This window comes from Onychostoma macrolepis, chromosome 22 (assembly GCF_012432095.1).
Source record: "Onychostoma macrolepis isolate SWU-2019 chromosome 22, ASM1243209v1, whole genome shotgun sequence".
In the NCBI taxonomy this organism is placed as follows: Eukaryota; Metazoa; Chordata; class Actinopteri; order Cypriniformes; family Cyprinidae; genus Onychostoma; species Onychostoma macrolepis.
The window spans coordinates 15,282,451-15,297,023 of record NC_081176.1 but is presented as its reverse complement, the minus strand read 5'-3'; the positions used below and the strand labels follow the sequence as shown (position 1 = coordinate 15,297,023).

Genomic DNA, 14,573 nt, shown 5'->3' with positions numbered 1-14,573 from the left:
TCCCCTCAGCACTGCTAAAGTGGATTAGTTTGCGAAGGTTTAAGAGTGACCTATTCAAGAAACATACCAGGAATCGTATGGATTTTTGAAGTGAGAAAAATTTTCTAGACTTTAGGCTAATATTACCCACAATCGATTAGCACTACGAATGTTTGCGATGTTTTTTGGGGGGGTAAACTCTTCTGTTAAAGAAACATGCTAGGAATTCAATGTTTTTTTTTGACGTGTCTATGTTTGTGAACTTTAAGTTAATATCACCCACAATCCCTTAAGTACTACTGAAGTCGATTAGTTTTTAGAGTGACCTGTTTAAGAAACATGCCAGGTATTGAATGGAATTTTAAAAGCTAGACTTATAATAGGCTAATATTACCCACAATCCCTTCAGCGATATGAAAGTTTGCAATGTTTTTTGAGAGACTTTTCCCTGGTTTAAAAAAAAATGCTGGGAATGTGAAGAATAAGTAAGTATGCATACATTTGTGAGCAATCCTTTAAGTGCTTTTTAAAAAATCATGCTAGGAATCGTATAGATTTTTAAAGTGTCCATAAGTTTCTAGACTTTAGGCTAATATTACCCACAATCCCTTCAGTGATATGAAAGTTTGCAATGTTTTTTGGAGGGTGTTTAAATGAGAGGTTTGTGTACTTCAGGCTAATATTACCCATAATCCCTTCAGCCCCATCAAAGTGGACTAGTTTACGATGTTTTTAAAGTTACCCGTTCAAGAAACATGCCAGGAATCGTATGGATTTTAAAGGGTCTAAGTTTCTATACTTCAGGTTAATAATACCCACAATCCTTTCAGTGTTATGAAAGTTTGCGATGTTTTTTGGAGGGCAGGCATGTGGCAGGAATCCAGTGGATTTTTGAAGTGTGCATATGCTTGTGTACTCTAGGCTAATATTACCCAGAATCCCTTTAGCACTACCAAAGTGGACTAGTTTACAATGTTTTTTGAGTGGACTAGATTTGGATAATTGTACCATCACACTTTCATTTGCTGATTGGGGCGATAACGTCCATATCTCAAATTAGAGTGACGTGTTTTCTTCTTTCATGAACTTTACAGAACTTCCTTCTTACTGTCACATACAAAAACAATGATTAGCTGAGAGGAACAGAGAAAGGGAACGATTTCGAGTCCGCATGTGGTGGTATGTAGAGTGGAAAAAACAGCTGTGCTTGACACAGGCACCATTGTAAACACGCAATCACATAAACACACACACACACACACAGAGATGGGCGTTTTCCGTCACACACTCCTCCAGGCTAAATAGTGTGAGACCCCGCAAGACAAACAACAGTCATCAAGAAGACGACGAGTGTGTCTTTAAATGAGAAAACAGCAAGAAATGGAGGAGCGAGAGGGGAAAAGCACTCAGGAGAGCTGTCTCTCTTTCTCTGTTGCGCTTCAGTGAGACACATTTCCCTCAGAGCAGCGTGTGTTTCTCTCTCTCTTGCCAGAAAACACACACCGAGGGCACTTCTATGGCTAGTATGGAGGAGTGTGAGAGTACAGTGCTCTAGTGTGTGTGTGTGTGTGTGTGTAATCTCTGTTCCAGGCGATTTGAGGCCGTTCAGTCTTTCTGCCAAGCTGGAAGGGTTTTGCTGAAGCTTTCAAATGGATGTGACTCACACAGGTTTACTTTTAAATCTGGACAAATTATAGATGATTAATGTTATTACAAAGGTGAATTTCATGAATACAGAGAAAGAGAGAAACACTATTTTCATTAAAATTAAGAAATATTTCCAAATCAAATTGTCATCACACTATTGTTATTATACACACACACACATATATACACACACACACATACATATATATATATATATATTTTTTTTTTTTTTTTTGCCCCACACACACTTGAGTGTATATGTGTGCGCATTTTTGTGACATATGAGGACACAAATTTGTATAATGACATGGGTATGACATTTGTATAATGACATGGGTATTACAAGGAGAAGGTGACTTATGAGGACATTACTCCATGTCCCCATTTTTCAAAACCCTTATAAATCATAAAGAATGAGTTTTTTTGAGAAAGTAAAATTGCACAAAGTTTCTTGTAAGGGGTAGGGTTAGGTGTATATTTCTATTTTTTTTTTTATAGTATAAATTCAACATCTAATATGGCTAAAAAAAACTTTAATCATGATCAAAAAATAAAATTAACTTAACTTAACATGCCTACTAATACTCCTAACATGTTTTAAAAAAAAATTCAATAATGATTGTGTGTGTGTGTGTGTCATTTATTCTTTTTTATACAATTTTTATTAAATTAAATTTTTATTAATTTGGTATTGGGAAGCACAGCAATATCCAAAAAGTGAGCTCAGTAATGCTGTGCCGTGATCCGGAACGGCCATTTCAAGCAACACATTCCAAAAATACATGAGCTGAAACAGTTCTGGACAGAGAAATGGGCCAAAATAACTCCACGTCACTGCTGTAGGTCTGATGCAGCTACAGAAAGCGTTTGGTTGAAAGTATTGGCAATTCAGAAGGTTCCATGGAAAGTATTACATGTTTGACTTTTGACATCTAAATTCACTTTTTATGTAGAAATTACTAAAAAAAATGCAGGATTAATTGGACATTTTGAGCTCTTAATTAAGTTCCACTGTGTGCTGACCATCTTTCTCTGAATTAAATCATCGCCCCACAAGAGAACCGTCCAACACAATGAGCCTTTCATTACCCAGCACTGATAACTATCACATTTCTGACTACACAAGAGCCGAAAAGACCAACAATGTGACTGACAGACAAGCAGTTGCACACTAATGGAGACAGAAAAAGAAGTGTGCTCTCTCATCAGCAACATATTGCTTCATGACACAGCACAAAAGCATAAAACCCAACGGATGAAACTCAAAACCAGTTCGTTCACCTATTACACTCTTTACGCATCAGTTACCACCTGCTGAAAGTGCACATTTCAGACTCCCCCATCTCTCGACACGCGCATCCCATCCTCTGGGACCACACACACACACACACACAGGCCGACAACATTGGATTGTCAAAGTGGATCCAAAACGAGGAACCAAAAAACAAATTGTGAGCTTGTGCTTCTGATACAAGTTTATGTTTCTGACATTTTTGGACACAAATTGCTAAAAACAAAACAAAAAATGGTCCATTAATTGACTACTCTTTTTATTCATTTCTAAACATCCTAATCGTTAATTATTTTTTTATTTTTTTGCAGGTTAAGTTATGCTTAATATAAAACAGGAAGTACCATCATGACCATCTCATGTGATTGATGAGACGAACTGTTGCATGCAGCTAGTTGTGGTTAGTATTACTGGTTCAGCTTGTTCCCTAAACAGGGAAGCCATATCCGCCCTAGATGTATAAACGCAACTGCAGGGACACTCCACACCCAACCACGACTCTTTGGAGACCTCCGGCTCTGCGAAACAGGTGACAAACATCCAGAACTGGGAAATTATGACCAAATGTGTGAGTTTGTGTTCATTAGCAACCCAGTGAAGCCAAAGCAAAGTATCATCCAGGAATATTTTTATCAGACCAAATAATCTGAAAATGTTTTGCAACAATATCAAATCATGCTTATCCAGATAACAAGGTCCAGATGATAAGGGAATGGAAAAACTAATGCTGAACATTTAAAATGATCACTTTTATGAAGGGATGGGTGATATGTCTGTACTATATCGGTTAAATCTGAAAGTGTTTTTTACATTTATTGTATCAGTTGATATTGATTGATTTGTGTTGCCCTTTTTTAGTTTATAATAGATTTTAGTTTATTTTTTATTTAATCAGTCAAAAATCATAACTTATATTATTGTCCATTTATCGCTCATTATTGGCACATTATTATTATTGGCGCAACCCCTAAGTGTGTTAAAATAGAAACCATACTAGATTTTTGGTTACACGTTATCTGAAGAAAGTGGCGAAATTCATACAAAACTCGCAATCTTGAAGTTAATTTTTGCGCAAAAATCATAAGTTTACATCACAAAAAAAAAAAAAGTAGCAAGATATTGTTCACAACAAGTCACACAATTTGAAGAATCATTCACGTATTTCAAAGAAATGGGACAAATTCAATTGAACACTTAAAAGAGTCAAAAATCGTAACTTTTTGTATTGTCCATTTATCGTTCATAACATGTAAACAGTTATTGGCCAGAATTTTAATATTGCTTTAACCCTCAAATGGGTTAAAAGAGATAGAAAGATAGAAAACCAAACTAGATTTTTGGTTACACATTATCTGAAGAATATGGCAAAACTCATATAAAACTTGCAACCTTAAAGTTACGTTGATCATTTTTTTGTAAATCGTAAGTTTGACCACTAAGTAGCAGGACGTTGTTCACAAAAAGTCGCACAAATTCAGTAATCATTCATGTATACAGAAGAAATGGGACAAATACCCTGTGTGTTAAGAGATGAAAAGAAAACCAAACTCGATTTTTTGTTACACATCATCTGAAGAAAGTGGCAAAACTCGTACACAACCCTGAACATAAGCTGATCATTTTAATGTAAAAATCATAAGTTTGCATCACTAAAAAAAAGTAGTAGGACAATGTTCACGACAAGTTTATCGCTCATAACGAAAATAACTTCATTCACGTCTATCATACAAACGGTGCAGGATGAATTCAATTTAACAATTTTTTCTAGCTGATGAACAATCAAAACAATGACAGCCAATCAGAATCCACCTGATGTTAAAAGAGCTGGACCATTTAAAGCAGCAGATGTAATAACTGCAACGTGTTTATGCTAAACAGAACTTGAGTTGGTGTGGATGCTAATTTAGTCAACATTCTTGATTTGAACAAGCCTTAACTGTAACTTTAACCCAACGTGTCTCTTTTAGCTAGCAAGGATGAACACTGTCTTTGTGCTATTGTTCTTGGCCTGCGAGTGTTTAGCTTATTAATTACACGTTGGCCTTGCGTCCACCAGCGGCATCTACGAGCACAATGAAGCAAGCCATTCTGTTTGCTAACAGTGGGTATCTCTGTCTGTGTCTCTCGCTCTCCCTCTCTCTCCGAGGATTCTAGGCTCTAGTCAAGAGCCAGAAGCGTAGAACGTGCCAGCGGCGTCATTTCAGCACCGTCCAGAGAGACGGTAACAGACACCGCTGGCGCAAACAAACACACACACATAGACACACAAGCCACGGGCCACACGAACACCTGGGCTCTCTTCACTGCTGGCACGCAGAGCCGATAACCTCTGAGAAAGAGAGAGAGAGCTGAGGTGAAACGTGCCATGTTTGGATAGATAACATCGGCGGGCGACGGTTCAGCGGTTTTAATCGGGTGGATCCGCAGACGCAGACGTGAGATAATGTCAATCCAGGTCTGATGTTATCCTAAGAGTGAAGACAATAGGAATAATTTACCAAAGGACCATTAGCATATTACACGTGTTAGGTGTGTCATTTTTGAGCTAGCACTAGCGTCATTAAACAGTTTTTCCAATTTTTTCCAAACAAATCTTTCAAACATTTCCACCAAACTGAGACTCAGGAATTTGGTTAAGATAGTGTTGCTAGGTTGTTTTTTGGGCAACAGCGTTTATATCTCAAGTGTTTATGATGCTTATGATGTGATGATTTAAAAACAAACAAAAAAAACAAACAAACTAAGTTTTCTTCAGTCGTCATCCAAGTATTTTAAATGTTAACAACATGTTTGGAAAAATACTCGACAGACCTCTTAAAACGTACCTAGCCGACATTTTACTTACATGGATCTTCGTATGCTGAAACATCCGATATTTTCTATTCTTCATGTTGGAAAGAAGTTGTCGTTTCTGGTGGCTATGCCTTAACGTTATTTTATCTTTGTTAAAAATGATGGCATTGAACTTGGAAAAATGCTTTATGGTCAGATTGAAAAAAGTTCCAAGAACTCAACAACAAACAAAGTGTTGCTAGTTTATGTTGATCTTTCTGCATTGAAAATAAAATTGTTTTACCATACGTTTGTTTTAAATGGACGAATTTATTGACGCAAATGTGAGATGCTAATTCAACTCTGATGAAATCTAATTGAGAAAACAGCGAGAATCATAAACAAGAAAAAGGATAGCGCTCACATTTTAAAAACAATGACGAAGAAAATATAAACAAAGCAAATAGTTAGCTGAATATCCAGAAAAATAACAAAGTCCTTTAAATGTAGGTAGCTGATATTTTTACGTTAAAAATTACAATATTTTGTATCCCTCTTTGTGCTAGCTACCAGATTCAGTTTGTTGTTACTAACATCAACATGTGTTTACGAAAAACAGCTAAGCTAACTGGCTACTGGAACTTTGAAATCATTTGCTTCCAAAACAAACTCAACAAATAGACTTGGACTCTCAGATCTTCTAATAAGCATCTTTGGGCCAATCAGAAGACGAATTCAATCGTATATTGGTTGTCAACTGAGAGAAACAACTTTCAAACTGCAACAAAGAGACGTATTCTGACACTGCTGGGAAACAAAACACGTTTGAGGTTAACAGCAGGTGACCTACGAACAAAAAGCCCTTCCATTTCTTTGAAATATTTGTTTCTTCAAAAATTAAATGCACCCATTGAGAGCAACTCAGTAAGAATAAGCAGAAGGAGAATGTTCTCTGATGTGGGCGCAAGAGTTCACACGTACACTCGCCAGTTTACAGTTCCAGCATGAAGACCACAATGAGTCTTTGTGAGGCCCTCTCAGACAGTATTACTTAGATTTGTCATCATGTTGATGGACTATAAAGAGTCGTTTGATAGCTCTGAGAAGCAGGACCTTTCTTTCTTTTCTTCGCTAGCTGTCAGGCCCACTTGGTCACTCATCAGGGAATAATAGTGCTTTGGAGAGCTTGGGACTGCGTGTAAAGATTCGAGCTGCTGTCATCCTGAACTATGACTTAGATTTGAAAATATTGGTTTGAGTTCTCAAAGACATCTACGGCATGTTGACCGTGTCTGTTAAGCAAACAGAGACCTAAAATGACATTTCAACATTTTGTTAACATGCTGCAAAACTCAACGCTATAAAAATAGCATCTTCTAGAAGGTTTTAGCACATTGTTAAGTGGTTGCTAAAGGTTTTCCAGGTGGTTTTAATGAGTTAAGTGGTTGCTACCATCTTCTAATCTAGCTTATTTTAGCGCGTTGTTTTGCATCTGCTAGCATGTTTTTGGTATTAATGTAATGTTAAGCAGTTGCTAAATGTTTTCCGGTAGGTTTTAACGTGTTAAGCAGCTGCCAGCATCTTCTGGCTTATTTTAACATGTTGATTTGCAGCTGCTAGCGTGTTCTTGGTGGTTTTAGCACAATGTTAAGCAGTTGCTAAAAGTTTTCCAGGTGGTTTTAACGTGTTTGTTAAGCAACAGCTAGCATCTTCTGGCTTATTTTAACGTGTTGTTTTGCAGCTGCTAGCGTGTTCTTTGTTTAAAAGCAATGAGGATGCTAAAGGTTTTCTGGGTGGTTTTAACATTGTTAAACAGTTGCTAGCATCTTCTGGCTTATTTTAGCGTGTTGATTTGCAGCTGCTAGTGTCTTGATGGTTTTAGTGCAATGTTAAGTGGTTGCTAAAGGTTTTCCGGGTGGTTTTAACGTGTTTGTTAAGCAACAGCTAGCATCTTCTGGCTTATTTTAGCGTGTTGATTTGCAGCTGCTAGTGTTCTTGATGGTTTTAGCGCAATATTAAGTGGTTGCTAAAGGTTTTCTGGGTGGTTTTAACGTGTTTGTTAAGCAACTGCTAGCATCTTCTGGCTTATTTTAGCGTGTTGATTTGCAGCTGCTAGCATGTTCTTTATGGTTTTAGCAACCTTAGTATTATAGTGATGCTTGTCGTATCAAGCACTGCTTACAATGGTGAAAAAAGAGCTAAATTATTTACGCTGTGCACAATCTTCGCAAATCAAGTTAGCACTGACGAACGATGAGTGTTACACAATCTAATGCCATTATAACACACCATATCCATTACATACTGTAATTTTAACCTGCCTTTGCAACTTAATGCATCGTATAAAGTAATTTAGCTAGGTTTGAGATATAAACAAAAAGTCGTCATCACAGCGGGTCTGTCAAAAAAGCAGTCGGAGAGAGAGAGAGAAGGTTAGCGATATCCAGCCGCTGTCAAGCCCCACATGACTCAACGGGGTTTTGGCCTATATTAAGCACAGTGAGTCAGAGACGATGATCACATCCGCACACACATCAAGTCCAGTGACAGAGAAATCACACACATACAACCTTTACAGAAAAGCACAGAGGATGAACCATGTTACAGTGATGGCATCAGATGGTAATATCATGGTATTTTAATATAAGCATGGAACTAAATGATTACCATATGTTTTATGTGGCACTTCTGAGAATACCATTGTAAAAATATGGTATTACCATAGTAAATGTCTAAAACCAACATATTACAACCAAACATGGCTGTATGGTTGTACAACAAAATGTTGTATTACTGTGGTAAATATATAAAGTTATGGTATTATAACTGTACATGGTATTATTATGATAAATGACCAAAACCATGTTGTTATAATTATACATGTACAAGAAAATATGGTATACAGTATCTGGTAAATATCCCAACCAGGGTTTGTATAACTGTGCATGTATGAGAAACCTGGTATCACTCTGGTAAATGTCTAACAACATAGTATTACTATTCTAAAAACCATGGTATTACTTTAGTACCAAAACCACTGTTTTAAAATACCAAAATCATGGCATTACTGTGGTAAATGTCCTATAAACATGGTATTATTTGGCTACAGCAGTAACCACAGTTTTTATAGTGTGAAATTATAAAGTATAGTGCAATTTACCATCTGTCACAATGACCAACCTGCCAAAACAGTTTAACTATAGGATCCAAATACTATAATTTTACATAAAAAAACAACAACAAAAAAAAACAATGGTATTACTGTGGTAAATGTACAAAAACACAGCATTACCATTGTACATATTCAAAAACCATGATTTTACTGTAGTAAATGTCCAAAACAATTGTGTTACAATTGTATGTGTGCAAGCAAACATGGTATTATTAGGCTACAGCAGTAACCACAGTTCAACTATGCTATTTATAGTGTGAATTTATACAATATAGTGCATTAATCCATTGGTGACAATGACTACAATGACCAATCTGCCAAAACAGTTTAACTATAGTACCAAAATGGTTCATTTTCATGTTCATAAACATGCTTTTACTTTCCACAATGATAATGTTACCATGGTACAGTGACAGAATTAGATGGTAATATCATAGTACTTAACATTAACATACCCAACCATAACATTAAATTAAATTCAGTCATCTGATCAAAAAATAAAACAGTCTCTCAGATGGCATTGTGCCTACAGAACACACACACACAGAGTTCAGCATCAAACTTCAATGCTGCCAAGTCAAACTTTGCTTTAGTGACAAGCTACATTAACTCTCAGGTTCGTCACTACAACCTGAAACAACACTATATTATAAACACAGTAAAAATCAATAAGCGTAACTGTCAAAAACAACAACCGCCTCAGCAGAGAACCTCACGTCAAAGAAAAGCAGTTTTGGATTCCATGAACATATCAAACAAAAATCAAACAGTATTTGACGATAAATATCCCATTTGACTACAAAGCTATCACTCATAACATAGCCAAGCCCTTATTTCTAACAAATACTTGGTGAAACTACAAATAGTTTGTTTTCTTCCACGGTCGTTAATCATCATGGAGCTGAAGGAAAATCAATGGGATCCAATAAAGAAGGCAGGAGCTGTGAAAGAAAACCATGTATGTGTGTGTGTGATGCATACAAGAGTGTGTGCCCTGATGTGTAAAGAGTGCTGTGTTTACTCTGAGGTCTATGGAGGGCTGTGGACTTTGGAAATAGGGGGCGGTCAAGGAGAAACAGAAAGATTACCAGAAAATACTTCAATACGAGAAAGAGCATCTGTACCTGCCACATTGACTTTCTCTGGGTTGACGGGGTTTGGTCCAGGGGTCCCGGTTCCATTGGTCAGGTTGGTACTAGTGCCGTTGTACATGATATTGTCCACTTTAGACTCCAGCTTTGATAATCTCTGCATTATATTATCCAGAAGAACAGCTAGAGTCTTCTTCAGATCTGCACAACAGAAAATGATATACATATGATTAGCTAAAACAGAGAAATGTATTTGTTTTTAGTATTTATATTATATAAATATATATAATATGATTATTAAATAATACAATAATTACTACTTTCAAAAAATAAAATAAAATAAAAAATAAAATAATCAATATTATAATATAACATAAATTTTCTCCAAATAAAAATTATATATATATATATAAAATTTTGTCAATAAAATTCAAATATTTAAAAATCGCAAGATTGTTAACTCGTGATTCATCGCATTTTTATTTGTTCTAAATGTACCTTAAATTAATACTTTAAGTTTTTAATACTCTAATCAACATGGGCATGGACAAATATGGATGCTTTATGCAAATGTATGTTTATTATTATTGAAACCATAGTCAACAGAGCATGAAGACTAGACATGCTTCAAAAGGTCATAGATGTTTTTCAAAGAACTTGTTCATGTCTACTGAACACATGAAAAAAAGAAATACCAGGTTCCCATTACTTCTCTTTCTTTGCACTGAGCAATTTACTTACACAAACCTGTTTACATTTTTGCACAACAGGGCAGCTCACTTCTTCTAAACATGCAAAATGTACATTTATTATTTATTATTAGATTTGTTTGCCTCTCTGTGCCCACATACTGTATATTGATACAACTAAATTCTCAATAAAACCGTTTTCATTGTCAGACAATGGAACGAATATGAAATAGTGACTGAAACACGACCCATTAAGACTACATAACCAGCTCTCCCTTCCAAGAGGTTAATCTGCACAAAAATCCTGATTTAACCGTCGTCTGATAAAATCAAATACACAAGAAAAAGACAATAGCTGTGCTGTGATTTCGGCTATACTTGCATGTAAAATTAGAGAAGCAACATAATATCTGTGTTTAACTGAAAGTGCTGCTCATCTCCGCTGCTCGCTGAGCAATGCAGACACACAGAGAGAGAAACTTGTGCGCGCACTGGGACAGCAAGACCTCGTGCTTGCGCGGCAGTCTCCGAAACTAAATAAGGTTTGGGCAAACCCTAAAGATTTGTTGTCGCTAGGTGCTTTTATTGAAGGGAAAAAAGTCGCTAACGGGGTCTGCAAAGTCGCAAAGTTGGCAACACTGTGCATCTCCATTTCTCCAACTACGGGCCAAACAGAAAATGTGCGCTGCATTGATCACACGTTAATAAAATTAGTGCCTTTTTAAATTTTAAGTTTTTCTGCCACATTTTAAGGTGTATTAAGAATTTATCAATCTTTTCTTCTGTACGAATAGAATAGAATAGAATAAATTCTGATGAACTAATAGGCACGATGCCCATTTAGATGCTCAATCCACACACTTAACTGAATGAGGCCAATACACTTCCAGCATTTCAAACAGGTTTTTAATATGACTCCATCTGAAACACAAGCTTCCTGCAGTAATAAAAAAAAAACCATCCATACGCTCAATAACTCAATAACCAAGAGTTTCATCTTGATAATACAGCATAAAAGATGACTATGCTCTAATGCAGAGAGTGACATAAAGGAAAAGTGCAGTTTGGAATGATACAAATGCAATTATAACCAGAATCGCGAGATTCATTGAGTAGAGATTCCTGATTAAGTGATTTATTGTTTTAAACAATCTAAATTAGCAAACAAACTGCATGTAATAAAATCAATAACCATACAGAAGGACAAATACACTTTATTCTTTAACTATGTTCATTCCTTGGTGACAACAATTACTGTCATTAACTAGATTCCTTTCACATTCAGTTAATCAAGGCTACTTGAACCGAGAACAAACACGTTGTTAAACTTATTTCCAGTTTAAAATGCCTTGAAGTACTTGTTCCTGTTTCTCTCTCACATCTCATAAAAGAATGAAGGACATAATAGAAATGTACTTCTCATGATGCATTACTAGTGAAGACTGGCCCAATTTCCCCATCCAATCAAATCCCATACGATCCCATCCCATTACTTCTGGCTAAATATTCTTTTTCATGCAGAAATATGTCACATTATGGAAGTTAAACTCGTTGCGAATGTCTCAAACTCATTTTATCGCTTTCTCTCTGGCTCAAAAAAATAGTCCAAATCCAGCAGGATTTTCTCTGACAGATGGAGACAAGAGAGTATAATCCATAATTCTATGTCGCTGAGTGCCGTAGCTCACAATGATGAGGACGTCATGATCACTAAATCCCTTAGAGCAGTAAAGCTTTCAGGATGGGGCCGCGTTCATGTGATATTTGAAGGTTTTTTTTTTCAAAAGGACGTGTGATTTTTTTTATCTTATTTGTCAGTCCCACAAGCTGCAAGATAACTGTATAAAACAAATTTTGTGTAAATCCTTATTATCTTATCGATAGTATGAGATCATGACATTCATGTTAACATGAATTCTTATTGTTTTGAAAGATAACCATCTAAAATACAATAACCGATCAAGCCGATAATCGGTTTGACCTTTTTTGAACAACATTCACAGGTAAAGCAAGTTAATTTGTTAATTGTTTGGATAATAATTTTCAAGTTATTCAAGTTAAAATAGCATATAAATTATACAAACAGCCTTAAAATAATTACAATTTTAATCTTCCAAGCTGAAAGACAGCTAGGTAAAATAAGTTTTATGGGAATAACAAAATCTTACAGACAATAATGGGATCAGGACATGGAAAACAAACATCGTCTTGCTGTTTTGAAGAAAAACAGCTCAACATACAATAACCGTTAAAACCGATAATCGGTTTGATCAATATTTCCTTTTACCAATATTCACGTATTAAAAAAAGCATCCAGCAACTATACTCACAGGAAAACTTAATTTACAAATTGTTTGGATAACATATTAAAAGGCATTTGTTACAAATAAAAAAAGCTTAAAAATGCACTTAAAATGCAAATTTAAAAAAATAATCCCACAAGTAACAACAATAGTAATATTAATTATTTATTACTATTATTAATAAAATATTAATTATGTATTGATTTTTTTAATCTAATGTTCATGAATTTATTTAAACAAAATAAAAAAATTAAATAAAATAAAAAAAGCAGAAACTAGGCCTATATTTAAAAATCGGTTCTGCATAGCAGTTATCAGTAGACTTAAATTTATAACAAATTATTTTAAAAATAATAATAAAAACATTCCTTAACATTGAACATGAAGAATAATACAATAAAAAATATTGGCTACAGGTACATTTAAATAAAACAAAAGTCTGAAAAAAAAATTATTATATAAAAATTATTTATATAATAATTATTTATATAATAATTATATAATAATTATTTATACTTTCCTGTAGCTCAAATAGTAGAGCATGGTGCTAGCAACGCCAAGATCATGGGTTCGATTCCCAGGGAAAGCAAGAGCTGATAAAATGTAAAAAAAGCTGTAACTTGAATGCAATGTAAGTCGCTTTGGATAAAAGCGTCTGCTAAATGCATAAATGTAAATGTAAATGTAAATAAATAAATAAATAAATAAATAAATAAATATATATATATATAAATATAAACAAACTTTAACATGAAGAATAATACAACAAACAAATAAATACGTATAAAACAAATACTACAAAAGCATAAAAAATTAAGAAAAGGAAGGAATCTAAACTCTCCAGATCATTTTCAGTATTTCAAAGCATATACCACCCTATAACAACCACCTGAAACCACCTCTGAGGACCATCTTTATGCTTTTAAAGGTTAAGATGGCTTCCAACAATGTTGACACAGCTTCTAATGTAAAGGTAAGACGACCTTTAAATGAGCCTGACCCACATCTGAAAGACTAGAAAGCCACTGGGCTGTATTCGCGTTTTTACCATTCATATTATGCCGGTGAGTAATAACTGACCTTACGCCCTCTGTCTGTCTCTTCCTCTAGCTCACTTCCTCACTTTCACTCACACCGGATAATGCAAATTGATCTTTCGCATCGGCCTGGTTTAATCATTTCTGGGTGTCTGTAACTGTCTCCTCACCTGTCTGTCTGTCTGTTATTCTGTCTCGCTTGTTAACTGCAAATGGGATACATTAACTGGATGCATTTCCTGGAGCTGCAGCAAGACGCGATGTAGACAGGAAATAATATACTAACCACAATTAGATTAGAGGGAGATATGGATTCACATTATAAACAAAAACCGCACTTACAGGTTACAGGAAAAGCAGAAGCTGATCAGGATACAATAGTTGGACACACAGCAAAGTACAGAGGCAAAATAATACACGTAGAGCAGGTACATTTTTGTTTTAAATTAAACCAGATTCCATTACAAATGGCAGGCTGATTGAATATAACAGGTCAAACAGGAACAGATCGGGTTGAGATGGGAATCTGCTCAAACAATGAATGGGAGGGAATGCAGAATGCAAAATAGAGGGAATGCAGCCAAACTGCTAA

The 14,573-nt window shown here is 35.4% G+C and overlaps 1 protein-coding gene across 1 annotated transcript in view; it reads right to left on the bottom strand.

Annotated features, from left to right (window-relative positions):
• mgat5 (alpha-1,6-mannosylglycoprotein 6-beta-N-acetylglucosaminyltransferase) overlaps nt 1–14,573 on the bottom strand; it is a 76,850-nt gene that overhangs the window by 39,207 nt on the left and 23,070 nt on the right. Inside the window, exon 3 of the mRNA XM_058760511.1 lies at nt 9,986–10,153. Within this exon, the coding sequence (XP_058616494.1) occupies nt 9,986–10,153 (168 nt within the window). The remainder of the gene's footprint in view (nt 1–9,985; nt 10,154–14,573) is intronic.